General features: G+C 56.3%; 1 protein-coding gene across 1 annotated transcript in view; it reads left to right on the top strand.

Annotated features, from left to right (window-relative positions):
* ASS1 (argininosuccinate synthase 1) overlaps positions 1–27,156 on the top strand; it is a 50,611-nt gene extending 23,455 nt beyond the window's left edge. The window contains exons 9-15 of the mRNA XM_024762662.1: positions 4,320–4,410; positions 7,293–7,377; positions 7,914–7,978; positions 16,059–16,190; positions 21,539–21,695; positions 25,592–25,657; positions 26,868–27,156. Coding sequence (XP_024618430.1) covers positions 4,320–4,410; positions 7,293–7,377; positions 7,914–7,978; positions 16,059–16,190; positions 21,539–21,695; positions 25,592–25,657; positions 26,868–26,913 — 642 coding nt within the window. The 3' untranslated portion in view covers positions 26,914–27,156. The remainder of the gene's footprint in view (positions 1–4,319; positions 4,411–7,292; positions 7,378–7,913; positions 7,979–16,058; positions 16,191–21,538; positions 21,696–25,591; positions 25,658–26,867) is intronic.
* Positions 27,157–27,210: the final 54 nt, after the last annotated feature.

A 27,210-nucleotide genomic window follows, 5' to 3' on the forward strand; every position in this document is an offset into this window, starting at 1 on the left:
CTGGGGGGTCCGGGAAGACCAGCTGGAGTGGAGGAGGCTGGGTGCTTTGGGGGAGGTGGGGTGAGCTGGAGCCCTGCCTGGCCCCGGGTGGCTCCCCACAGGCACCAGGCCTCTTGGTCGGAGTTGGCAATAATATAACGCGTACCAGTGACCGTTTCTGGAGCCCGGCCTGGCATTCGCATTTTTCCGGCTCACTTTCCTCCACTGCTGCCTCTGAGCCTCCTGGTTTCGTGGCTGAGGAAACTTGAGGCCCAGGGAAGTGACTTGCCCCTGGGCACCAGCTGCTCAGCAAGGGAGCAGGCCTGGTGGCCGTGTCGCCGCATCGCAGGAGTGGCCCTCCGGCCTCTGTGGTTCCCCAGCGACCCGCACCTCCCTTCCGCACCCAGCTCAGCACAGCCGCGTCACTCAGGAGAGCCTGCGCCTTCATCCCCTGGGGGCTGCCTGCTGGCCCCGGGCTCTTCCAGTTCATGCTCTGCCAACCCCAGGGCACTCGGGCCAGCCACCCCTAATTAGGCAGTCAGCCAGTGCCGTGGAGGGGGGGGGGGCGGAGGGGGCTGAGCGCGGCAGGCAGCCTGCTCGCAGGTGGGTGTCCCCCAGGCTCCAGGCCCACTGGGCAACCATCCTACCACTTCTGTAGCGGCCTGTGGTGCTCTCACCTCAGGACTGGGGGAGCAGAGCCAAGGCCAGAGGGGAAATCGCCTCTCAGGCAGTGCCGGGCAGTGCAGGTCCCTCCCCTCATTAGAAATGAGGGTAGTGGATGGGTAAGTAAGTGATAAAGAGTGCATTTTTCAGGATTCTACCACCCAGTCAAGGTGGGAAAGTTAGTGCTTGGCTCCCAGAGATCTGAAACCTGGGTCTGAATCCTGACTCTGCTTCTATTGCTGTGCAACCTTGGGCAAGTTACCTAACCTCTCTGAACCTCTGACTCTTTATGCAAACACTGGTAAATCACAACACCTCTCTCCTGGGGCATCGAAAGCACTTGGCCTGTTCCTAGCACAGGGCAAGGCCTCAATCATGGAGCCAGGGGTCCTGCCCTCCCTCCTCAAGCCGGCTAAGATTATTTGGGGAGGAAGGAGCCAAGGTTCCCTCAGGACCCCTCTCATCAGGCAGGAAAGGCTGGGATGCGTGTGAGTTGAGGGGGAGAAAACATTCCCGCTGAGAAGTGTAGGGCCAGGCAGAGGGACCCAGGGTCTGGCCACTGTGGCCCTGCTTTCCCAGGCAGCTCCGCTGCAGGGTGCGGGCCGGGGGAGCCTGCTGTCCTCCCATTGCCACCAACAGATCCCAGGGATGAGGGGGAAGCCGCTAGGGGCCCGGGGGCACTACTCTCCACGGTGGTGGAACGCTGTACCCCGGGCAGCCCCGGGCCCCTTGGAAGGTGCTGGGGAGACAGAGCTTCAGGGAACCGGTGCCCCCTCCCCCTCTCCAGAAAAGGCCCGAGACCTGCTGAGGGGAGGGTTTGAAGGCAGATGGCGGAGCCATTTTCTGCCTCCATGAGGGCTGATTGAAGGGCAATGAGGCAGCTAATGCGAAGAAAGATAGAAATTTACTTGCCTTAACTTCATGCAGCCCACAGTGAAAGAGTGCATTCAGGTGCCGGCCCGCCATATCTGATGGATGAATAAACCATTTGCAGCATCGATCATGCCTGTACATCATGGTTTAGTTCATGGGCCATTTGCTTTCAATTTCTCCTTCTCGGCCCTGTTTCATGCTTTCTTTCGCCCTCTCCCCATCCCCCCTCCCACTCTCTCTCGCTCTCTTTTTTTTCCTTCACTCTCTTCCCTCCCCCAACACACCCCCCCAAGATGACATTGGAAGTGAGCCCTCCCGCTGGGATGGATAAATAGATGTTATTGATACTCAGCAACAAACTATTTGTCATTTGAACTGGGCTTTTAGGAGGGAGAGTAAAAAGGAGGCAGGCGTGAGCCACCTTGGAATGCAAAGCAAATGTCTCTTTATTTCTATTTAGTTATTTTATTTAATCGGTGCTGTCGGGGTGTCAGAAGCCTCCTACTTCCCACTGCAGAGAGCTGGGATGCTGGTCCCTCGAGGGCTTCCCACCTCCTCTCTCCTTCCAATGCAGACATTCTCATCCTGTTTGTGGCTCCGTTAAGTGTTTGGGAACTGATGGGCCAGCAGGCGCAGAACAGGTGGAGGTGGGAGGGAGGCAGCCTCAGGTGGAGGCACCCGGGCTCTCAGCGCTGGTACCTGCTTTGAGTTCAGGCTGGGCTGGACAGCCGGTGAGGAGCCCCGGGCAAGTGGGAAAGGAGCTCTGGAGTCCTGTTGGTCACCCGGAGGTCCGAAGCCCTGTTTCGCTTTGCCTTATGGCCAAGGATGGCCCTCGGGCCTGTCTGTTCCCAACGAATGTGGAGGTCGGCAGGACCCAGTAGGGCCTGGGGAGCCGGGCATTTCTCTGAAACCAGCCTGATGCCCGAGCTGTCTCTGGCCACATCCCTGGTGCTGTTTCTTGGCAGAGCGGCTGGGAAACAGCATGGGGTGATGGAAAGAGCACAGGATAGGGATTCTAGGGTCCTCGGGGCTGAGTCCCATGCCGATGGGGTGGGGTGGTATGATTTGGACAAGCGGCTTCTTTGGCTTTAGTTTTCCAACTGGTCCATGGAGGCATCAGGCTGGAGGTCCTTAAGGACCCTCCTCCTCCTTGGGTCTGTCTTGGAGGTCCGTTCTGGGTTCTTGTTCCTGCCCCACAAATGGAAACAGATGAAGGGATGCAGCTGGCCTCAAGCCACATAGCCCTTTGGAGGTGGGAGGGCTTCATCACCAGCCCCATCTGAGCTCAGAAGTAAAGCTAGAAGGATCACCTGTCCCTGTTCGCCCAGGACTAGGGGGTTTCTCAGGGTATGGGAACCGGGATGGTTGGTCACACCCTGACATAGAACCAGCAAGCAAAGTGACCGCAGATGAGGGATCCGAGGAACTCCTGGGGGCCCCACCTCTCCTGGAGCAGCTCTTCTCGGAGGGTGGCACCACCAGGAGGCTGTTCCAGCAGTCCTGTCGCCTGCAGGGCAGGTTACAGCTTGCACCAGGCCCTCTCTGGCATCTTCTTGGGTGATTTTCATGTCCAGTAAAAAAAATATAAAAATTGTCTATACATTTAAATTGTAAGGCAGTCAAAGGCAGGTATCATTTCCCCCCATTTTACAGATGAGAAAACCAAGGCTCGAACTGGTGAAGCAACTTGCCCAAGACCCCATAGCCTGAGGTCTCGACTCCTGGCTTTGGGGATATTTTCCACCACTCTGAAATCCAACACATCATTGTTGAGGGCCTCGTGGGCTTCCTGCCCTGGGCCATGTGGCCCCCACCTCCACACAGCATACAGGGTTGCACCTACAGTCCCCCTCCGCCTCTAGTTCTTCCTCCATAGGTGGGGTAACAGTACTTGACCTTCTTACCAAATGGGGCTGCAGAGAACAAGCTGCAGTTGCAAAGTGGCATGGGAATGTTTGCAGGGTTTCGAAAGGCAAGATTTAAGGGACTGCACTTCCCAGGATGTCCGCAGGTGGATAACAGTGCTGGGCCGGACTTGAGCAGTCAGACCCAAAGGGCCCCGGCCCCCACCGTGGCAAGTGTCCAAGCCACAGCCTGGGGGCGGGGGTGGGGGTGGGGGGCCGGTCAGGGCCTGGGGAGTGGGAGGCAGGAGGGACTTGGAGAGTTCCAGGCAGCCAGCGGCCCCTCCACTGCTGCATCAAGACGAGGGAGAGGCCCATTTTCCAACACGCCCAAGAAAAAAATATACATAAAGGTTGATGTGTTTTCAAATGGGTTTTTGCTTTGCTCTTCTCTTTTCTCCCTGTGAGTATTAACCTCGGGGACCCCGGGGACGGCTCTGCTCGCCAGAGCACCTGCTGGGGTCATGCGCAGTCATTAGCTTTGCGGTCACTGCAGAATAAACCCCAATTCCTGGTGCCGGGGAGAGCGTGTGCGCCTGAGCCGCTCCCGGGAAGCCCGCCTAGCGCCTCGCTCCCCCAAAGTCACGCTTTTCCTGCCTGACTGGCTCCTCCTGCTATATTCTACCTCCAGCTGCGGGGGCGTCAAAGAAAAAGATGAGATCAAGTTGAGGGGAAAAATTGTCTGATTTCTTGAGCCCTTTGTTTCCCAGGCCCCTGGCAAGTGAGGCTGGCTCCGGGTGGGGGGCTGGGAGGCCTGCCGGACTGGCCAGCCGATGGCGGGTGCCAGCAGCGCCCTGGCTCTGGAGAGGGGCGCAGGAGGCTGCAGGCAGGGTGTCCAGGGGCCGGCATGGCACGGTTTGGCTCTGGCACACCGCCCTCCAACCTCTTTCTGTCTTTTGTCAGAACCAAGCGCCTCCAGGCCTCTACACAAAGACCCAGGACCCGGCCAAAGCCCCCAACAGCCCAGACATCCTTGAGATCGAGTTCAAGAAAGGTAGGTGCCCGCCTGTCGGGACTCCAAGGCGTGGACTCTTGGGGCCCTGGCTCTTTTCCCCTCTTTGCCCGGGAGCCTGGGCACGAGTCCTCTGCATCCCTCCTGTGTTCCTGGAAGCCTGGGTCCAGGCTGGGGCTTCAAATGTTCCCCGCTGCCCCCTCCCCGGATGGCGTGATCTGTGGAAGCCTCCAGGCTTGGGAAGAAGCACCCCCTGCTGGTGTCCATCAGTTCGTGGGCACCAGGTCTGGAGGGAGCGTTCTAGCCCCTGAACAACCATTTGCCGACTGCTTTGGCCCTCTGGGGAAGTCACTCCACTTTCCTGGCCTCAGTTTCCTCATCTGTAAACTGGGGATAAAAGAGTATCCACTGCCTCGTGTTTTCATGGTATAGAGCAAGATCTGGACGAGGTGTATCCAGCGCAGGGCCCTGCACCACAGAGGTGCTCAGCCGGTTATGAGTCTTACAGAGCCAGCCTCGGGGGCCCCCCTGACCCCATAGCTAGTCCTGAGTTAGCTGCTTGATGCGTCTCCCTACCCCCCATCCTGGGTTCAAAGCTGCTGCCACTCTTGCTTGTGTCCTGATCTCCTCATCTTGTCTGCTACCATCAAGAAGTGTTTGCTGGCCTGAACTGAGTGCCCAGCCTTGAGCCTGGCACCAGGGACACCCCCCTTGCCCTGAAAGATGGAGGGAAAGAAAGGCATGCTGGGTAATGGAAGGAGCAGGACCAGGTTCAAGGTGAGGGCTCAGAGTGTCCAAGGAGAGGACTTTTCCAGGAGGCTGCAGAAATCGGAGAGGCAGAGACGGAGGAACCAAGAGGGGGCGTGAGGGCATCCCAAGCCCAGGCAGGGAGGCTGGCCCTTCTGTGCACAAGGCAGCTGCAGGGAGGGAGCAGAGGGAGGGGGCTCTGCAGAGAGGCCTTTCCCAAGGCACCTCGGAGACGGAGGATGGGGAGGGGCACGCAGGGGCCCCCGGATAGATCCCCTGCTCTCACCTGCCAGTGTGACCTTGACAACCAGCGTCACCTTTCTGGGCCTCAGGCTCACTTGCCTGTAAAATGGGCCACAGAAAGGATGCTCGCAGGTGCCGAGCACGGGGTATGGAGTGAGGCGCTGGGAAAAAAGCCTGTTGGTACTTTAGTAAACGGCCTCCTCCCGGCCTTTCCCAAGAGCCCGACCAAGTCAATGGGCATTTTCATCGCTCCCCCTGCACCCCGCCCCGCCGCTATCAGTTCAAACCCTTGAATTTCATGCCCCCTGGGGACCAAAAGGCCCTTAGTCTAAGGCCCCTAAAGGTAGCTGGAGCACTAAGTCCATCTTAGGCCCACTCTCTCTGCCCCAGGGCTGTGCTGGCGTGGGGCCTCTTTGGGCATCATCTCTGAGAAGACGGTGAGATGAACCCAGGCAGCCCGCCCCACCCCAGGTCCCCCGGAAAACTGGGAGGGTGGTGAGGGTGGGCAGGAGGCAGCATAGGGGTCCTGAACACAGGCTCTAACCCCCTTTCCTCCAGGAATAGGGCAGCTCCGAGGGCTGAGCCCGAGAAGAAACGTGATCCATTTTAATGATCTGGGGACTGTCTGGAAAAAAAAGAAAAAAGTAGACGGGAGGAACCCTCCTCGGCTACTCCCCATTCACTCTCTAGTTAATTTATTTGAAGTTTTAATCTAATTATTAACTATTTTAAAGGCTAAGAGGCTTTCTCCGGCAGCAGCACCAACAATGTCCGCTCCTCTCTGGGGCAGGCCCCATCCAAGGCCCCGCGAGGGCCATAATAGGACCCGGAGGGAGAGAAAGGGAGAGGGGAGAGGCGGGGGGTGGCGAGAGGGGCTTAAGGTTCATTATCGGGCAGACTTACATTTAATAGCAATTTACAACCAAGTTATAAAACCCCTGGAAATGGGGGTTAAGAATGGTGAGGCTGACAGCCCCTGAGCGAAGCCCCTCCAAGCGGCGCCTGGCTAATAAAGACTCGAAAGCCACTATTGAGGCCTGATTGGCACCCGATGGCCGGCTACATGGTAATGAGCTGGGCAGATGGGTGGGGGATTAGCCGCCAACTTTGAACAGCTTTTCTTTGTCACTGTTACAGCTCTCTTGTTAGTCCTCTAATACATTTATTGCTCATTTCACACCGCTCGAGAAAGTGCCCCTTGCTATTCAAAGTCAACCCCGAACCCACACACTGCCCCCCTCCAGCCACCTCCCCTGACTTGGCCCTTCCCTCCCCGAGCGGCTGCCTCCCTCCTGCCCTCCTGCCACCCCAGACCCAACTTCTCAGAATGCAGACGCCTCCAGCACCTTGCCTGCTGGCGCGGGCATCATTTCACCCCCATCAATCAGATGGCTGTGTGCGGGTCTGGGGTACAGGGTTGGGGCTTGGGGGTCCGCCTGACAGACGTGGCCGGGGCTGTGTGTGTGTGTGTGTGTGCGCGCGCGCGCGCGTGTTTGTGTGCGTGTGTGTGTGTGTGTGTGTGTGTGAGCTCAGCCGCACCTCAGCCAGGCGCTCCCCCCCACCGCCCTGTAACTGGTGGGACAGAAGGTACTCCCGGTTACTGCCTCGTAAGACAATGGTGGAGCGTGAAATTCAATTAGTTCAGGGCCTGGTTCCAATTTCACAGCCCCTAAATGCAAAAGGAGCAAAGAGAATGGGAAGGGTGGGGGAGAGGTTTTTATTGCATTTTCCCTTTCATTCTGGGGGGCTTTCTCTCCCCTTCTCTCTCCCCAGCAGGCCTCAACCTGCACAGGGCTTTTCAAGGAGTCATTTGGAGTCCATATCTGTCACATCCATTTAAGGCGTTTCGGGTGGAGGGAAGGGGCGGGGTAGCAGGCACAGGCTCGTCCGCTGAGCTCCAGCCACGGGCCCACTGCCCTCTCCTCCTGCCCTAGGGGTCCCTGTGAAGGTGACCAACGTCAGGGACGGCACCACCCACAGCACGGCCTTGGAGCTCTTCCTGTACCTGAATGAAGTCGCGTGAGTGCCCGCAGCCCTGCCCGGCCTCCTGGGAAGCCACCATGTTGGGCAAGCACCAGCCCAGACCACTGTGGGGGGGCTGATGGTCCCAGCCTGAGGCTGAGGGGCCAGGGAGGACAGGCCAGTGTCCTGCAGTCAGCCTCGGCACAGCCCCATATCCATGGGGTCCTCTGGTTCCGTGGGAGAATCCTGGTGGCCCTCAGCCTTGGAAGGTAACAACCCCAGGGGTCTACTGCCCCCTAGGGACGGTCCAGAACTTCCAAGCTCTCTACTGCATCTGAGACCAGGGTAGAAGGAAAGATGAGCAGTGGATAAGGCTGGGTGCCACGTGAGGCCCAGGACAGAGATAAAGGAAGTTGCACGTTGAACTTGCTGTGTGTCCTAGGGTAGCCCTTCCCTCCTTGGGCCTCAGTTTCCCCATCTGTCCAATGGGTGGTTAGACCAGGGGGCCTGGCTCACATGTCCTCTGAGTCTTGGATCCCGAGATGGTGCCTGACGCCCTGCCTGTGACCCTGAGTGGCCGGTTCTCCCCACAGGGGCAAGCATGGTGTGGGCCGCATCGACATCGTGGAGAACCGCTTCATCGGCATGAAGTCCCGGGGTAAGTCGCTCGCCAGCCTCAGGCGCAGGCCTCGGCTCCCAGCGGCCCCTGACACCCCAGTCACATGTGGGTGTTGCTCCTCCCAGGCTGACTTTGGGCAAGTCCTTTCACCCCGCCAGACTGTTTCCCTCCTGGGAAGTGGGAATGAGGGGCCCTTGGCCACTGATGTCTGAAGGCATCACGAGAAGAGCTGGAGCTGTCCCAGGAGCAGGGAGAGGCTCAGAGGAGAGAGGAGAAGGGGGCCAGGCCTGGAGGTCGTGCTCTCCTGTGGCCCTGGGGCGGGTAGGCCAGGCCTAGAGGCAGACCATGCAGGGCTGATTTCGCGGTCATTAAGGCTGTTGACGAGGCCAGCTGGTCTGGTGGGGTGGGAATCCCGCCAGGGGTGGGCGCTGTGAGCCAGCCAGGGCCTGAGGGCCTGTTCAAGGGTCTGGCAGGGCATGGGGGCGGGGCTCTGCCTTGGTGCTGAGTGGCTGCCACCTTGGCTAAGCTGCCCGGCCCATATCCACCTCTGGCTGGGCCTGGAGGGAGGATAGGCTGGTCCCCAAGCAGGGGCTCTGTCTCCTCTTAGTAAGCAGAGCCCCATGGGTCCCTATAGGTCACTCATCGTGTTGTCTGGACCACACCCTCCCCCCATCCATATGAGGGGATCTCCTGTTCCCCAGTGGTAAAGCAACACTGCGTGCTTCCGGACTTCAAGATGCAGGGGCAAGCTTTCAGCAGTCAGAGTCCCTGGGTTGGGCACTCGAGTCTTTAAGCACCGGGAGTGGGGGTTGAAGCCTCTTGTGTGGGCAGGTGTTTAAACCAGGCCAGGGTATAGCCATGGCCCTTTGTCTTTCAGGGTGTTTTTACTAAGATTCTAAAATCCAAAGAGAGCCGATGGCTGGATTTCAGCGGTTAGAAAGGGCACTGGTCGGGAGGCAGGATGCTGGGGCTTTCATGCCAGGTTTGCTGTGTCTTGCTAGATGACCTTGGACTTGTTATCTCTGGGCCTCAGTTTCCCCAGATGTAATGCGGTAGGCATGGGGATGGGAGCTGGATCATTCTGACTCTGACCTGTTTGAATTTATCTCAGAAGAGGAGGAAGGAAGGAAAGTGGCTTTCCCTCTTTCGTGTCTTTTTTCCTCTTGGACACACATATACTCTGTGAGAAACAAGTTAATTAAAACTCTGGGGAAGGCCTTGTGGAGAACAATATCACTAATTAGCTGCTCCCTTTTATCCTCACTTCCCTTTGTATCTTACCTATATTAACATCTGATTAAATGTCGCTCTGTCTCAGTCTGCCCTTGGGAGCCAGCACTATGCAAACTATACAAGGCAGACCCTGGAGGGACCTTGGGGAACCAGAGACCAGCACCCTCATTTTACAGGCAGGGAAACCAAGGCTCAAAGTCACAGGCACCAGGACGAGGACTGATGTCCAGACACAGAGAGGCATGGAGTGGAGGGCTGAGAGCTTGAACTCTGCTAGATCCGGGTTCCAGCCCATGTGTAATAGCAGGAAGCGGCCCAGGAGAGGAACTTCATAAATGGCAGCAGCCCCACAGGGATGCTGAAATGGCAAAGGCAGCCTGTGCCCTCTGGGTACCTTCCGAGTGGCTCAGAGATGTCCACTCTGCGCCTATTGTCACGTCCCTCCCACGCCCAAGGCAGGCATCACTAATTGATTGTGGATGTAGATCAGTGCTGCTGACAATGGAAAGATAAGGGCTGGCCTGAGATCACTCTGTGAAATGGCACGCAAGTGAACTTGAACGGAAGGAGGTAGTCATAAAGGCGCGAACTGGGCTGATCTGGGAAGACATCCTGAAAGAGGTGGCAGGAGAATAGGCTTCAACTGGTAGAACGTGGAACAGAGTGGAGTGGGAGCCTTCCAGCAGGAGTGGTAGAGAAGGTAGGAGGAGCCCCAAGTGGCCACCTGGGTGGTGGGTTGGGTCTGAGGCTGACCGACCCCCTGGAGACATTGGGAAGGCACATTGAAGGGCTGGTGTCAGGGGCCAGGCCCTGTTTACCACCCTTGACTCCCCATCTTGGCTCCATCACCGTTGGGAAAGCAACATAGCCTCTCTGAGCCTCAACTTCTTCATCTGTGAAATGGGTTGTGGTGCAGATCAGAGACCTGTTGACCCATAGCATGAGCTGTGCCTGGATGGTAGACTTCCTACCTTTTCCCCAGAACTGGGGGCGTCATCACCACTGAAGGTGGGAGTCATGTGATTAGCACTCGGTTCCAGCTCCCTTGGCTTCTGACCACCCACCTGAGGAAAAGATTCCTGGAGCACAGCTCTCACTCTACCCAGGTACTGTGTGTGTACCTGTGGGGGCCTGTCCCTAAAAGCATAGAATTTAGCCTGAGCGTGGTACAGTCTTTGGCGAAGACAACCAGGGTTCTAAGTCCCAAGAACTTGCTGTGTGACCTTAGGCAAGTTGCTTTCCCTCTCTACGACTCTCACCAACAAAGATGGGCGCACTAGGTGATCTCACCATCTCCCTCTGGAAGTTCTAACTTGCCTATTTTCTGACTTGGGTTGGGGGTTGAGAAAAGAAAGTTGCTTCATAATTTTAGGGGGAGGTCTTGTTTTTTATTTCTCCACTCCCAATAATTCACTGTGAGAAAGAAAGGCAGGGGGTAGGGGCAATAAATGAGGACGAAGTGGATTCACCCACAGGTCTACTGGTCACGGTCACGGGAGAAGCTGTTAATTGTCAATTATATTGAGGGCACAGCAGGAAAATGCTATTGTTTGTACCTTGGTATACAAGGGGAAAACGTCATTTGTATTGATTTTACAAAGCTCGCAATTGAAATTCGTTAAGGGCTTGGGGTTTTGGGGGTGGGAGTGGGTGGCGGTGGATGGGTAGGAAGTTGGGCAGTGCTAGTGCCCTGGGTCTGGGGTGGCCGGGTCGGCAGCACTCGGGGCCATGGGGTCAGCGGGCCGGGGGCTGGGGAAGCTGCAGATGGAGTAGCTTTCGCTGTATTGTGGCTGTTCACATCGTCATTATCACATTATCTTTTTAACTCTGGAGGGGGGCTAGTTAAGTGAAGTAAATGTAATCAGTGGGGAGGAGAAGGGGGGCAAGGAAGGCAGGAGGGAAGCAGGGAAGGAGGCAGCACCGGTCCTTCCCTCGCCTTCTCTCCGGCTGGTTCCTCTCCTCCCGGCCCTGCCGTGTGGGGCTCACCCCCGCCTGTCGACCCCCTCCACCCCTCCTCGCTGCCTGCTTTCTGTTCTCCCCTCCACTCCCCCCTTTCCTCCACCCTTCCCATCTCTCTCCCACTCTCCCGTCCTCCCTCACTTCCTCCTTACTCCTCCACTTTCTGGCTAAGAAGGAACAAGTGTTCCTTCCTGTCCACCTGTCCAGGCCTCCCAGAGGCTCCACTCAGATGGAATGTTCCAGAGTGGAGGGAGACCTGTGAAGCAAAGGTGTTTGCATTCCCAGAAGCCTGGAATGGCCGGACTCAGAGGCCTACCCTGATTCCCAGGATGGGGCCTGTGGGGTTCCAGGAGCATAGAGGATGGCTAGAGCCCCACCGGGACTTGCCTCCCCCTCACCATGGCAACCGCCTCTATCCTTGGCCCTGGTACCTAAGAGGGGAGCCCTTGGGCTCCAGCCAAGCTCCCTTCCCCTGGCCTTTCCAAATCCCTCCCTCTGGATACTGCTTTCCCAAAGGATCAGAGGCTCTGGTCCAGGTGCCCTAGCCCCCAGCTCCGCCCCCGCCCCCCAGCCGAGTTGGCAGGTCCCACTCAATTCTGCCAAATTGCTCAATCTGGGCTAACCTGGCAGCCTCAGGAACAGACGAGAAGGATTTAAGCGGTGACAGCTGTTTCGGTCCCCACCTCTTCCTCCTTGGTCCACTCTCCCCCAACCTCGGCCACCCCCCAGCTCCTCGCCCTGCTTCCCCACCCGCTCCTTGGCAGTAATTATGGTGTGATTGAGGCTGCTCCACGGAGAACCGCTGACACCTCTGTCTTTTTCCTGTAAACACGGAGAGGTGAAAATAGACACTTGAGTCTGCTGTGCGTGTCATTCCGAAGATGTCTGCTGTCTCTTCCGCAGCGACACCGAGACTCACCTGTCATCTCCTCCTTCTTTTTGCGCAGTGGTTTGTATGCCGGCTGTCAAAAGCCCCAAATCCATCGTCTTTTAGCATCAGGATTCTGTCATTGGTTTTCTTAAAATCATTTCTTTTTCCAGAAGAAATACACAGAAATCATCTGTACCCCCTACCCCTGTGGAGAGGAGAGGGAAGATCTTTAAGATACACACACACACACACACACACACACACACACACCCCACAGCAGCAACCTGAAAAAACAGGCTTTTTGATCAGTCACAATTAACTTTAACACCTTCTAAGAAAAGGAACAGGAATATTAACCGTGCTGGTGTGTTTCACGGCTGCAGCCTTTCTTCTCGCCTATGACTCTTCCTGTGGCAGCCTTGGAGGGTTGACAGCTGTGAGGCTGGTTCTAAGGGCTCAAGAATGGGTGACTCTGCCCACCAGGCACTCTCTGCTCTTTTTCTGGGGAGCCTCTAAGGTGGGGCAGTAGCGGGGGGTCCCTAGGGCAAGCATAGCTCTTCCTCAATGGAAAGTATGGATGTCCTCTCGCCCTGCAAACCACCGGTGCTGTTCCCTCTCTGGACTGCGGGGAAGTGGTGCTAGCGAGCTGGCTACAGTGTTCCAGAGACAAAACCACCAGTACGCACTGGGGGACAGTGTCTGGGTGCCCACCTTCGGGCAGGTCTCGGTGGAAGTTAGAAGGAAAAGCAGCAGACACTTACAACCTTCTTTTCCGGACAGGTGGCCGGGGCCTCAGAGGGGAATGAGGTGGGCCAAGGTCACATAGCAGAGCTGAGCTGAGCACTCTCCGAGGGACTTCTGGTCTACAGCTCCGGCCCTACAAACCCACCTTGCACCCTGCCCACAGCTGGCCAGATGAAGACAGGAGAGCAGGGGGCAGCTAGGTTCTCCAGGAGCTGAAAATGAGGAGGGCCCCTGCTATTGGCCTGCCGTTGTGAGTGTGTGTGCCTGCCAGCGTAAGGAAGGCTTTGAAAGTTTCTGAATTTTTACAAAATGTGGCAAAAGTAATTATGAGGGGGAAGCAGAAGGCCCATTTCTAGTCCAATCTATATTGAGTTCTTAGTATATACTAGGATGAGAAGACAAATAGGGCTTTGTTCTTGTCTTGCTTTCGGTGGCTCTTGGTGATAAAGTTTATGGGGTAATGGAAAACTTGCTCCTTTCACATTGAGGTCATTTCTGCCATCTTTGGGGAGGCAGATATTTTCAAAAGTTCTGCACATCTCTGTCTTTGGAAGCACACTGCTGAACCATCAGGCCTTTCTCAGTGACCTGGGGCCACTGGGAGCCACTTGTTGGTGCCACCATACTGTCCCCACAAGGAGCAGCCCCAAGTCCTGTGCTGAATTCTTGTCTTCTTTTCATAGTTTCTCTTGTGTCCCTGCACCGCCCCCCTCAGGCTATCATTTTCTCGGCCACCCATCTGACTCCAACCCCATCAACCTTTCTAAGCCCTTTCTGGGTTGTGTCTCTGAGCCGTTTGGCAGAAGTGGATGACGGAGCCTGTCTGAACCATGTTTGTAAGGGTAACGACGAGGCCTAGTGAGGGCCGGAGGAACTCCCCAGAGGATCGAGGGCTTGGGCCTGGTGCATAAACTTGGGGATGTGGGTGTTTTCCTACTGGGGAGGCATTTACTCCCACAACTGATTCAGGACAGCAGAGGTGGCCCAAGAGCTGCGGCCACACAAGTGAAACAGGACAGGTAGACTGTAACCACATCGGCTCCTGGTCTCTTTGATGTGCATGTCCCCCGAGACCAGGATATCGGGCGTTTGCAGATGAGAGACTCACCCCCCGCCCCTGCCAAGAGGCTCTTTTCCACTAGGGAACACCTCGGAGCCTTGGGAACAGCCCAGGGTCTTCCTCGGCCACAGCACCTCAGACCTGGGTGTCCTTTTCATGCCTGGTGAGCGCTGGATCACTTGGCAAAGGCCCTAAGAGGCAACCTGGAGCAGAGATGGAAAACCTAGACGCAGGTTCCACTCCCCCTGGGCAAGTCATGTCCCTCCCCCGGGCCTCTGTCCTCCCATCTGTGCAACTGGTATGTTGGGCCAGATTAGCATTTTAAGGACCGCTTGGTGGAGCCCAGGGTTTGCAGAGGGGCCTCTGCTCCCCACAGTGGGACATCGTTTTCGATTGTATATGCCGAGCTTCCACCTCAGACTGTTCGAATACAGCATTTGCAGCTAAGTTAGGAGAATGCAGGTGATCCTCAAGGGCCCTGACATTCCTGTGGTTCCCAGACTTAAAGATTAAAGACTAGAAAAGTTCTCTAGGGTGAAAGTTTCTGGCTACTCACATCAGACACAGTCTTGCCCGTGTCCCCTTTGGACTTCAGAGTTGAAACAATCTCCTTTCTGGTTTTGGGGGTTTTTTAAAGCATTTTTCTAAATTGTGGTACGATATAGAAAACATAAAGCTTTACCATCTTAGCTGTTTTGAACGTACAGTTCAGTGGCCTTAAGTACAACATTCACGTTGCTGTGTAACCATCACCACCCCCCATCTCCAGAACTTCTTCATCTTCCCAAAGTGAAGCCCCGTTAAACACTAACTCCCCATTTCCCCTCCTCAGCCCCTGGCACCCAGCATCCTGCTTAGTTCCTATGAATTGGACTCTTCTAGGAGCCTCACGTAAGCGGGACCACACGGTATTTGTCTTTTGGTGACTGGTTTATTTCGCGGAGTGTCCTGTCCTCAGGGTTCACCCATGGTGTAGCGTGTGTCAGAACGTCCTTCCTTTTTAAGGCTGAACGTTTCATTGTGTGTAGTTATCTCACTTTGTTTCTCTGCTCATCTGTTGATGGGCATTTTGGTTGCTTCCACCTTTTGGCCCTTGTGAATAATGCTGCCATGAGCCTGGGTGTACAAATCCTTTCTGTGGAAAGACGATGGCGGTAAATTTTGAGGATAACTGAAAACTTGCCCCTTTAATGCTGTTAGTGTTATGTGGTGGGAAGAAACGGACTTTGGGGGGTGGCATTTGTGGGGACGGGGCGGTTATTAGCCCTCCATCGGGACAGCAGACACGGGGCAGGTTTATCCAAGGTGCTCACCTGAACTTGATCCACGAGGCTGCACTGCTGGGAAGAGGGAGCCCGGCCATGTGCCCGGGGGCCATCCTGCCTCTTGGAACCTTAGTGCCCCCAAATCTGGGGTGGTGCTACTTATAAGACCTTCCTCTCAGGGCTACACTCAGCCAGGGCCAGGCGCCCCTTGTCACTTGGAGACCATGTACTTCAAGCAGATTGTTTAGCAGATGGAGGGTTTGGGCCTGAGATGGTGGGGAGGGGACCTAGCAAGACCGTCTTCCCATGACCTTTTGGGTTTGGCCCCCATCACCTGCTGGTCCACAGGGCAGCAGACAGCGCTGCTCAGGGACTCGGGGGCCTAGATTCGGTTCCCAGCTCCACTTCAGCCAAGTCCCTTCTCCTCCAGGGCTCAGTTTCCCCGGCTGTACAGTGGGGTCAGCACAGGTGACCAAGGCAGTCAGGATTTCTCTGCAGAGACACAGCTGCAGGGGGGCCGCCGGCTGAAGGTGGCACGTGTATGCACACGTCCACGCGCGTGCATGCGTGTGTGCACAGCCGTCCCCTCCCCTGGCTCCCTGGTAGAAGGCAGGAAGGGACATCGGGACCCTGGGCTCCACCAGACTCTGTTTAATTACAGGTTTTCAGCTGCGGGCCGGTGGGCATGAGTTGGGAAGGAGGGGGGAGCAGCTCTGAAACCCTGTTATTTTCCAACGTCTGAGGGCCTCTTCAAAGGGGGGCATCTAGACATTTTCTCCACAAGCTGCAGAGTGGACTGTCGTGGCCCCAGCATGAATATAATGACGGATGCATTTTGCGGCAAGCTGGGAGTGAATGGGTCCGACTGGCTTGTCTCCTGTCAGACGAGTCATTATTATTTTTCTCTTTTTGTCATTTGCTGACACTTTGGGTTTCACGCGTTTCTCTCTTTTTTCTTCTTCTCCCCCTGCCTGGAAAAATGGCTAGGTATCTACGAGACCCCAGCGGGGACGATCCTTTACCACGCTCATTTAGACATCGAGGCCTTCACCATGGATCGGGAAGTGCGAAAAATCAAACAAGGCCTGGGCTTGAAATTCGCCGAGCTGGTGTACACGGGTACGTTGACCCTGCAGCTGCTCTCCTCCCCTCCCTCACCCAGGGGCACCCTCCTCCAGTCCCGCCTTGCCCACTGCCACTTGCTGGAGAGCCCCCGGAAGATGCAGGGTGAAGGGGGGTGGAGAGAGGGCAGGGGACGAGGAAGCGAGGAGGGGACGTCGGGACCTGCCTTGTTCACAAGGTGTGGAGGGAAATGCACCGGTTCCCCGGGCTGTCCCGCTGCCTCCGCCGCCTGCGACCCGCATGACGGCCGCAGGGCCAGGGAAGCATCTTGTGTCATGCCTATGGCTGCCAAGTGTTATCCAGCACGTGCCGGGTACCTGGCACTGTGTGGGAACACAAGTCATCCTAGGGGGCTTCCCAAGTTTCCTAAGAGAGCTGCGGCCAGAAACTGAGTCTCCGAGCAAAGTGAGCTTATATAAAGTTACACAACTGGATGTGGCCTAGCTGGGTTTGAGCCCAGGTCAGCCTGTTTCCAGGCAGAACCCAGAGCCGCTATAAGAACTGCCGCAAGCAAGGGAAAGCCTACGTTAACCAAGAATGGGGCCCCGGGCCTGGGCATCGCCTGGGCCAGATCCCTACTGGGAAGCCACCGGGACGGCCGAATGCCCAGCCCATGTGTGGAGCGTGGGCTGGGCTCCAGACTGAGTTTCCGTGCCTTACCTGCTGCCACAGAGTAGAAATCCAGTCCTCCCGACTCCAGATCCATCCCACGCGTTATACCAGGGGTGACCAAATCCAGCCCGTTGCCTGCTTTTGTTCAGCCCATGAGCTAAGACTGGTTTTTACATTCTTCAGTGGTTGGGGAAATTTTTTTTAAAATAATACTGTTTCATGGCACGTGAAAATTTCCGGAAATTCAGATTTCAGTGTCCGTAAGTCGTTGCTCATTCGTGTCCGTGTTGCCTGTGGCTACTTCAGAGCTACACTGGCAGAGCAGAGCAGTTGCTAGAGAGGCCACGTGGCCTGCAGAGCCTAAAATATTTACTATCTGGCCCTTTCCAGAAAGGGCTGACTCTATTCTATGACATTAACATCTCCCTAATTTGAGAAATCACATCGAACAGCCCCTCTGAGCTGTTGGTGGGGGACAGGCTGCCATCTATGGGGACCTGGATGTCAGAGGGACCCCAGGAAAGTTAATAGTAATAGTAACTGCCTGGTAGAAGCCTCCACCGCCCTCACCTCTTCCCCTCGTCCCCCACTCGGAGGTTTTGTTTCCTCTGAAACCTCCTAATCGCTGGAACTCATCTCGGGATTTCAAGGGGACGTGGTGGTTATTGGCTGGCATTATTTTTCCCTCCCATTGTTCCCAGGAGCTTTGAAGCCCAGTCCCCCCCTTCCCAGGTACAGACAGGTGTTTAAATAACATTGTCTCCTGTGGGCTCTCTTGCTCAGCGGGGTTTCCACACTGAAAGGTGGATTTTGGTTACAAAGTGGCGAGAGTCGTTAAGACGCGGCAGGCTGCGATGGGGGGACAGCACCTGGCCGGGGCTGCTTCTGCTCAGGGGGCATCCGTGGAGGCCGAGAGGGGGCCAGGCCGCCAGCCTCCCTCCCCACGCTAGATCGGCTGCCACTTCTCTTTTTTTTTTTTTAAATTAATTAATTACTTTATTTTTGGCTGTGTTGGGTCTTCGTTTCTGTGCGAGGGCTTTCTCTAGTTGCGGCGAGCGGGGGCCACTCTTCATTGTGGTGCGCGGGCCTCTCACTATCGCGGCCTCTCTTGTTGGGAGCACAGGCTCCAGACGCGCAGGCTCAGTAGTTGTGGCTCGCGGGCTCTAGAGCGCAGGCTCAGTAGTTGTGGCGCACGGGCTCAGTTGCTCCGCGGCATGTGGGATCTTCCCAGACCGGGGCTCGAACCCGTGTCCCCTGCATTGGCAGGCAGATTCTCAACCACTGCGCCACCAGGGAAGCCCGGCTGCCACCTCTCTTGCTGCCCAGCCCTGAGCTGGGCACTGACGGGTATTATCTAATCTTAGCTGCACAGAGGTGAGATGAAGACGCTTGCCCAAGGTTTCACAGCTGCTGAGAAGTGGCTTGGAGCCCAGGACAGGACAGCTTCAGAGGCCAAGTTCTCGGCCACTCCAGCAGATCCGAGGTGGGTAGGAAGCTGGGCTGGGGCCGTTAGCAAGGGGTGATCAAGGGGCACAGTGGTGTGCACAGGGCAGCCCTGGGTGTCAGGAGCACAGCTTGGCCCTTGGTGTGGGGCCAGGCTGCCTGGTGAGTCCTTGCTCTCACCCACCGAGCCCTCTAAATCCCCAAATGTTACAGTGATTAGGTTTAAAAGGAAATAAAATCTCAGAGTGGAGGCTCCACCCAGGTAGCTGTTATTAACATTAACTTCGCCCAGGTGCCTCTGACGACCAGGCTCCCACAGATGTCAAGGTCGGCCTCTGGCAGCAGCCCGTCCCCATCCCGCAACAGCTCAGAGGGTCGGTCTGTTTGATGGGATTTCTCACATTTGGGATGCATAAAGGCTACAGAGCAGGGATTAGCTTGAGCAACTTACTTGCCCTCCCTGTGCCTTGGTTTCCACATATGAAGAATGGGGATAGTTCTGCCTGTCTTATAGTGAGGCCTCAATGCATGGATATTTGCAACGCCTCCAGGACACTGCCTGGCATGGTCTCTGAGCGTGGACGCAGGAGAATGGGGCCTTGCCTCTGGCTGGCTTTATGATCTTGATTGAGTAGGTCTGTCTCCTCCCAGAGCCTCAGTTTCCCTTCCTGTAAAATAAAGGGCACAGGCCCAGGTCCCTTCTCCATTCTGTCTAGCTCCCCGGTTATAGAGCCACCACTCTGCTATGGTACTCAGCTTCCTCGGAGGCCCTGTGGTCTCAGGGCCCAGGGAGACGGAGGCCCGGGGAAGCCCTTCTGCCTTGGTCCCACTCCTAGCTGCCCTGACTACTGTGAGTACTGTCTCCCCCTCCTCTCACCCCCTCCCCAAATTTCCTGATCTGCCTGTATGAGGTTTATACAGACCCCCTCCCTCCAGGAGCACACTGGCCTCACCCCACAGGGTCATTCTGGCATGACCCCAGCTTCAAGACCCAGCTCATCTAGGGGGTATAGCTCACCTCTCCCCTCACCTCAGTTTCTTCAGCAGTAAAGTGGGTATAATGCAGAGGGTCGTTGTCCTGATTAGTACAGAATTTGGCCCAGCTCCAGGCCCCACCCACCGTGCATCCCCCAGCCTGGGACACGCAGGCTCTCCCCAGTGCGGCACTCAGGACTCACTGCCCTCCACCCCAGATTGGGTCTGCTGGGAAGAGAAATCTGAGCACAAGGCCCCCATGGCGGGAGGGGAGAGATCCTGAGATAAAGCCCAGGCCGGGCACTCCCACAGGGGTCTCTGCCCCCATATCTCTGGCTCCATCTCCCACCTCTCTTCCCGCCTGGGAACCTAATGGTCTAATTATCCTGACTTAGAAAGATGGCCGAGCCACTGGGGCATGGTGGGGGGTGGCCATCAGTGTGCCCTCCCACGGGGCTCTGGGCTAGAGTCAGGAGAACTTTGGATCTCGCTGTGTGGCTTTGGAAAGGTTCTCTCCCTCTCTGGGTGTCTGTCTCCCTGTATACAGTGAGGGCTGGCAGAGGCCATGTTCAAATCTTTTTTTTTTTTTTTTTTTAGACGCGCAGGCTCAGTAGTTGTGGCGCACAGGCTCAGCTGCTCCGCGCCATGTGGGATCTTCCCAGGCCAGGGCTCGAACCCGTGTTCCCTGCATCGGCAGGCGGACTCTCAACCACTGCGCCACCAGGGAAGCCCCCATGTTCAAATCTTGAAAGCAAAAACTCTCACTGAATCCACACAACCCCCCCAGAGAATGGTTAGTATTACCTCCTTGTGCAAATGAGGAAACTGAGGCACAAAGAGATCACGTGGCTTGTCAAGGTGGAACCAGAGGTGAACTCAAAAGGCAGGACGTCGGAGAGTGAGGATGCAACCCCTTCTCTCCCTGCCCGCCCCTCCCCCACGTCTGGAAGCCACCGGACCCGTCGTGGAGAAGGCCTGCTCCCCTTTCCCACGGAGGGCCTCAGCAGGTGCCCCTGGAGGCCAGGGCTTCCAACAATAGCCGCAGAGCCGGGGCTGACCCAGCCCTTTATCAGGGCAGGAGATCGCGCACCACCTGGCCCCACAGCTGCCCAGGTGGGCTCACCTTCCCGGCTCCGTTTCAGAGAAACCCTACCCCTCTCGCTGTCCCTCCCCCAACCCTGGCCACGGCCCCCCTGCCCTCGGCAGAAACTGAGAGGAGCCACTGTCCAGACCCTGGGCAGACGGGGGACTGAGCACACGGCCCTCTTTGGCCTGAGGGATCTGGGGGACAGATATGGGTAACGGGGGATGGGGGCAGCGCATTTCTCAGGCAGCTCGGGGATGTCGCAGATGTAGACGGGGAAGCTCCAAAATGATCATATGAAGCACAGTTGTTAGAACTGGGGCCGACTGAGGTCAGGTCCAGGCCCCCCACTACAGCCTGTGTGATCGTGGAAGAGTCTCTCAAATTCCCTGAGCCTAACTTCCTCACGCAGAAAAGGAAGAGGCTAAGAGAGGTTTTTCTCCTGCGACTGGGGGGAGTTCGAAGAGCTGGCCCAGGTAAAGAACTCGGCATGGTGCGGGTGCTTCATCTGTAGAAATCTTCGCGTGTGAAAATATTAGCAGTATTTTAAAGACAGGTCACTTATTTCCAAGGCGTCTGCCTATCCTGAGGGGTGGGGCTCTTCCCAGCAGCGTTCACAGCAGCCCCTGAGCCCAGGGCCTCCATGGACAATAAGCCCGCTCGTCCTGGGAGGGCGAGGCAGTGTCATCCCCACTCAGCAGATGGGGAAACAGAGGCACAGAGAGGTGAAGGCCCCACACACCTGGTCTTTCTGACCCCAAACCCACCACCCAGCTGGGCACCCCCATCGCTCGGCCCCGGTAACGTATGTCTGAGTCTTGCTTGAGGTCTGCTGCCCTGATGAGACAGAGCCCGCTGTGGGCGAAGGACGGGGCCCCTTCACCACTGAATGTCTGTGGTGTGAAGCAGCAGGTTAGATCCCCTCCCCCTGACCCTTAGGGGGTGACTGCATTGCAGGGTGTAGAGGATGCCTCCTTACCTCCAGGAGCCCTACAAGGTCACAGGACAGGGGCAGGCGGGCTTGGTCCTCACTGTTGTCATTTACAAGTGCATGTCATGCCAGAACTCCACAGTGAACAAGGCAGATGCGGGACTGCCCTCCCAGGCTCACGTCTGCCGTGACGGGGTGAGGCACAGGGTGCCTTTCCTGGACCCCAGTCCTCCCCACGTCCTGGCCCAAGGCAGGCACACAGTGGGCCTCCCGGGCACACTCGCTCCTTCCTCCCTGCAGGTTTCTGGCACAGCCCCGAGTGTGAGTTCGTCCGCCACTGCATCGCCAAGTCCCAGGAGCACGTGGAAGGGAAAGTGCGGGTATCCGTCTTCAAGGGCCAGGTGTACATCCTCGGCCGGGAGTCCCCGCTGTCCCTCTACAACGAGGAGCTGGTGAGGTAGGCGCCCCACCCCTGCCCCCAGCTGGGCACAGACCCTCATGTCCAGTATCTCCTCCGACTGGCTTTCTCAGCAAAGATATGCCCAGGCACGTGTAGGGTATGGGGGAGACAGTCCTGAAGATTATCCAGACCGCCTCTGCCCTCATTGAATGTACAGGCTAGATGGGGAGAAAGGCCCCAGTCAAAGGATCACCCGAGTGCAGGATTAGGGAAGGAGGTGCTGGGCTGTGGGGAGATACAGGATATTTGGGCTGGGTATAATAATGGGGGTGTGGGGAGGTTTCCCCATGGAAGTCATTTCTGAGCTGGTCTCCAAAAGAAAGGAGTGAACCAGGTGGAGAGGGGGCAGGAGAGTTTCCAGAGAGGCTGTCCTGTGCAGAGGTTCTGAGCCTTGGAAGAACCCGGAACATCCCAGGCACTAGAAGAACCTGGCAAGGGTGGACACAAGGGCTCCCCGTGGGACATGCCGGTGGCTTGGACCAGGCCGCTGGTTCTGGGAATAGAGAGCAGCAGATGGATTTGGCAAATATTTAGGAGGTGGGATTGAAAGGGCTTGGATGGGGAGGGAGATGGAAAAGTTCAGAACCACCCTGGGTTTTCTGGCATGAGCCGCTGGGTACACTTTGGTGGCGATGACTGAGTTGAGGGAATGGGGGGTGGAAATCATGCATTTGGATTTGGACAACTGCAGGATGAGTTTTCTTTGAGATAGGTCAGGAGAACTAGAGTCGGCCACTGGACACACAGGGCTAGAGTTGAGGAGAAACGTGGTCTGAGGACACTGGATTGATGGGGCCAAGAGGAGACAGCTCAGGAGAGTGGCAGAGCTGGATGAGAGGGAGCCAGGAGGGAACCTTGAGGAGCTGCCTCCCGACGGGCCAGGCTGAGGGCGCTGAAAGGACGCGGGAGAGGCTGGGGAGCCCTGGCGGGCTGGGTCCAAGGTAGCAGTTGCCTATTAGCTGCACCTGCGTTTGCATCCTGAATGACAGACTGGCCTTGACCGAGGAGCAAGGTGTTCCCTCTGGAGTTCACCTGGCCAAACAAGAGGTGGGGACAGGCAGCCCCACCTGATACAAGTCCCAGGTCCAGCCTGGCTCAGGCTGAGGCCAGCTCTCCCCTCCCGGAAGCCGGTCAGGAATCACAGTACGAGTTTTGTTTAGCGGTCAATATTATTTTTCTCTCTCCCTTCTCTTTGCCGTGTTGCGTTTCTCTCCCCCCTTCAATCTTCCTAAACACTTTAGAAGCCATAAATATAGCCGAATCAGTTTAGATCAGTCGGGGTAAGTGTCAAATTATCTTCTCTCTTTCTCTCTCTGGTTCTTTCTTCCCTCCCCCTCCAAATCAACAGCCTCTAATAATCTGTCCAACCCTTCATTAAGCCTTACAGTCTCACTCAGGGAGATTAAATGAATAAAGTAAAAAGGGAACGGGGAAAAAAAGAGAGAAAAGCAGGAGCATTTATTCTCACTGTGTCTCCGACCATTTCCCTTTTCTTTCTGATTTCTACATCGCTGACTTGAAAGCCCTTGAGTGACAGCGTCACAGGGACCAGCGAGGAAACCGCGAGAGGTAGCAGAACTGGAAATGCCGCGGCACAGTAGGTAGAAAGTACCGTAATTATAGAGCAGGTCAGAGGCACTCGAATGAACAAAAATAAAAGCACAGAGGTTTTCTGTAGACCGTCAGGGGAGGTAAAAAAAAAAACAGTGGGGGTAAAAAAAAAAAAAAAAATCATTGTAAACTTTCTCCACCGGTACCCCCTACCCCCCGAAACCACAAATTTTAAAAGAGGTTTTTCGGTTCCCGAGAAACACCTCTGGGAGTACTTCAGCAGTCCCGTGGGACAAGTTTGTCCCTGGATGTGGGCCTCTCTTTGCAGGGGCTGCTGGGGCGGTCTGAAGGGCCTGTTTGGGGGCAAGGGGGTAGCAGAGTTTGTTTCGACTCGTGAGAGACGGTGGTGAAAGGATGGATGCACGCGGGGAGCAGGAAGGGGGTCCAAGCCCTGCTTTCTCCCTGGGCTGAGCGCAGGGGCCCTTGCAAAGGGGACGAGCGCCTCAGACAGCGGGAGCGAGGCCAGGAGTCCGAAGCCGTGTGGTGGTTCGGGATGGGGGTGTGGAGGCACAGGGCGGGGTCATGTGAAGCTTCGTTTATCACCCCAGCAAGGTCTGCAAAAGCGCTTTAGGTGGGTCCAGCCTTTCCCCTGCCTGGTGAGGGGTGCCGAGCTCAGCCCCTCGGACGTCTGACATCTTCTCCCTTTACAGGGAGCTTGCTAGTCGATTCCTAGTGGCTTCAGCCACCTGAGCCCTGGAGGGGCGGATGGAGGTGAAAAGGAGGGAGCATTGAGAGCGTGGGAGTTCCAGCTTCAAGGTCCCCTGGAGGTCAGGGCGAGGGCGTGGCAGGGGGAGGCACAGAGCCCAAGTCCTGACAAGCTGCGGGGCAGCCGGGCGTAGAGACCCCGTTTGTTGTACAAAGCCCACAGTCCACAAAGAGCCGGTCAGAGGCACAGCCTCAGGGTCTCAGAAAAACGGCAGAACCCCTCTGCCCTCCTCTCCGATCTCACCTCTCTGGAGAAGGCTCCTGAGGGGACAGGCCACCTCCTTGTCCTCGAACCTTGAGACTGCTTTGTCCTGAGGCTGGAGTTCTGCAGGCATGAAGACAAGGGGCTGATTCAGAGCAGGACACAACAAGGGGCCCGTGAGAAACGGGAGGGACCCCCTTCCCCCAGGGGGCTCAGAGGGTGGCCTCGTGGAGTCAGATCTGAGACCACAGCGCCCTGAACTTGTCCTCAAAGAGCATATCACAGTCGTAATTATCGAAGGCAGATGGATGATTGATTGCTTATGTCTGCACTCGCCACCCCACCACCCCCTGCCCCCCACGTGGGTGTTGCTCCTGTCTGGTTCTTGTTTCCTCAGCACCTGGCACGGCGCCTGGCAGGTAGTAGGTGCTTAATAAATACCTGAGTAAATGAATGACTGAATGATGTTAGTAAAGCTGAGTGCTTACCTGGTGCCAGGTGGCAGCTACATCATTTCACGTGGAGCCAGTGATAAGGCTGAGAGCCCCATCTCACAAGTGAAAGACTGAAGCTCAAAGCGCGAGAATATTTGCCCTAAGGTCTGTGGCAGGGGTGGAGCCAGGATGCTCACCCAGGTGGCTGGACCTGACTGACTGTGGTTGGGAAGGGTTCCAAAGCGCAGCTAAGTGAGAACACCCAAAAGATGAAGGTTGTCGAATCTGGAAGATGGAAACTGCAGATGGGGGGAGAAAATCTGTTCCATTGAGTGTAGCAGGGGTTGACTGGGCACTTTTCAAAACCAGCTGGCATCGGGTGGGTGCCCATGTTTGAGGATGGATTAGAGTGATGGATGCCCATCACTCAATGGGCAAACAAGGTGAAAAAGACTTCGTGGACAGATCTTAACTGCTGGGGCCTCTCTGCAACTTGAGGGATGCCATCACGCATATCTGAGGCTGTTTGGTGTGTAACTCCTGGCCTCCTAGGCCTTCAGGCCACTGGACACCACCAGCTGTTCCTGGGCACTCGTCGAAGCCCTCCACAGCCCGAGGGCAGAGCTGGCTCCAGTGCATGTCCTGAGGTTACAGATGCAGTGCTCTGGTTCGTGGGAGCAGTTCACTGGGCTGGCGCTGGCTGGACCAGGACCCAACCTGCCCATTTGCGTAGCAGGGATATGGCTCCCTGCTCTGCAGCCCCGGCGTGATCCCCGGCCCCGGGTAGGGCTCCCTGAATTGGAAGGAATGGAATGAAAAGCCAAAGTGCAGGGAGTGTTGGATCAACACTGAGGAAATGCCTGGGTGTCTGTGAGGCTGAGGTCCCTTGGATGCCAAGGCCAAGGCCGGGGGGATGCTGACGAGCCCCTACCCTTTTGCAGCATGAATGTGCAGGGACATTACGAGCCAGTAGATGCCACTGGTTTCATCAACATCAACTCCCTCAGGTGAGAAGCTCTGGGCCCTGACGGGTCCTCAGACCCTCGAGGTGCGGGGAGCAGGCTCTGATGGGACCTCAATGCTCTGACCACTGCTCTGCCCTAGACAAGCGCCACCTTCCTGTCCCTCCACCCACCACATCCTCAGCGCCTGCTTTGGACCCAGCCTGCTCCCATCCTCTGCGGGGGCCACAAGGCACACTTGTGACAGCCAAGAGCAACAGAGGGTCCTGGGCACTTGAGTTCCAGGTTTCTGGGTTCTGCTCTTTGCCTCTGACACTCACTCCCACCCTCTCCAGCCACTAGGAGCCCCTTTCCTGGGCAGGTTAGCAAGGGGAATGGCCGAGGGGTAGAAAGAAGCCACAGAAGGTCACCTGGCTGGCTCCTGCCTTCACGTCCACATACAGGAGCTTCAGGTCTAACTGGAACCATGGATCTCCATGGCCCAGTGGGGTGATACACACCATCTGAAGCCACTCAGACCTGGCTTCGAATCCTGCCTCTGCAGTTGGGTCTCAGAACCCTTCTGAACTTCTGGAAATCATAGGATGTTAACCATACCTGCCTCACAGGTGCAGTGAAAGTTTGATCTGAGCCCGTGGAAATCAAGCACTCTGCCCAGACCCTGGCACCCAGGAAGGGCACAGTGCCTAGCAGCAAGTGCTCAGTGGGGCTGAGTCCAGAAGGCCTGTCTGTCCAGCTCTGGGTTCTTAATCCCCATCTTCCTTCTCCTGGGGCTTGAGCTTCTCTCCTCTCGCTGATAACATGCCCCCAGCACGAAAACATTTTCTCTCAGAGCCAGCCTCCCGTCCCTGGAGCCGAGACTGGGAGAGACATGGATTCCAGCCTGACAGTCACCTCCATCTCCCCGCCTCCTTCACCCCTTTTGTGTTTTATGACTCTATAAACCCTTTTAAATGGCTCCGAACACACGGGGTTTTCATAATGGCCTCTTCATTTCTCCCATTGCCAGTTTAACGCTTTGTCTTAAACAATGGCAAGCAATGTTTTCCCCCTAAGATAAATTAATTACATTATCCTGATTGGAGGGCAGGAGGGGCCAGGGCAGGAGAGGGAGAGAGGGAGAAAAAAAGACAACTCCACACACGTCTTAGCAAACAGCTGCCCCTGCCACCCCACCTCTGCCTGAATTAATTGAACTGAGTGCATGTTGTCATTGTTAATTTACATTTTTCTTTGTTTTGAATCTGGTTTACAGGCTGAAGGAGTATCATCGCCTCCAGAGCAAGGTCACCGCCAAATAAACCGGCTGATGATGGGGAGCTGGGCCTCCTCGCTTTGCCCATCTCCCAAGTGCAGCCGCTAATTGTTGTGATAATTTGTAGTTGTGACTTGTCCTCCAGGGCCGACAGTGCAGTGCGGGTGCCAGGCCCCGGCTTTGTTCCCTGGTCCCCTGGAGCCTGCAGAAGTGGTCAGCAAACGGACGGGGTCGGGGCCGGCTGCAGGCAGGAGCTGTAATATGACGATTAAAAAAAATGATACATTGGTCTTTTGTTTATTTCTGCAGAAAGAGGAGTAAGAGTGTGTGTGGGGGGGGGGGG

The sequence above is a fragment of the Neophocaena asiaeorientalis genome, unplaced genomic scaffold (genome assembly GCF_003031525.2).
Source record: "Neophocaena asiaeorientalis asiaeorientalis breed wild unplaced genomic scaffold, Neophocaena_asiaeorientalis_V1.1 scaffold78, whole genome shotgun sequence".
Lineage (NCBI taxonomy): Eukaryota > Metazoa > Chordata > Mammalia > Artiodactyla > Phocoenidae > Neophocaena > Neophocaena asiaeorientalis.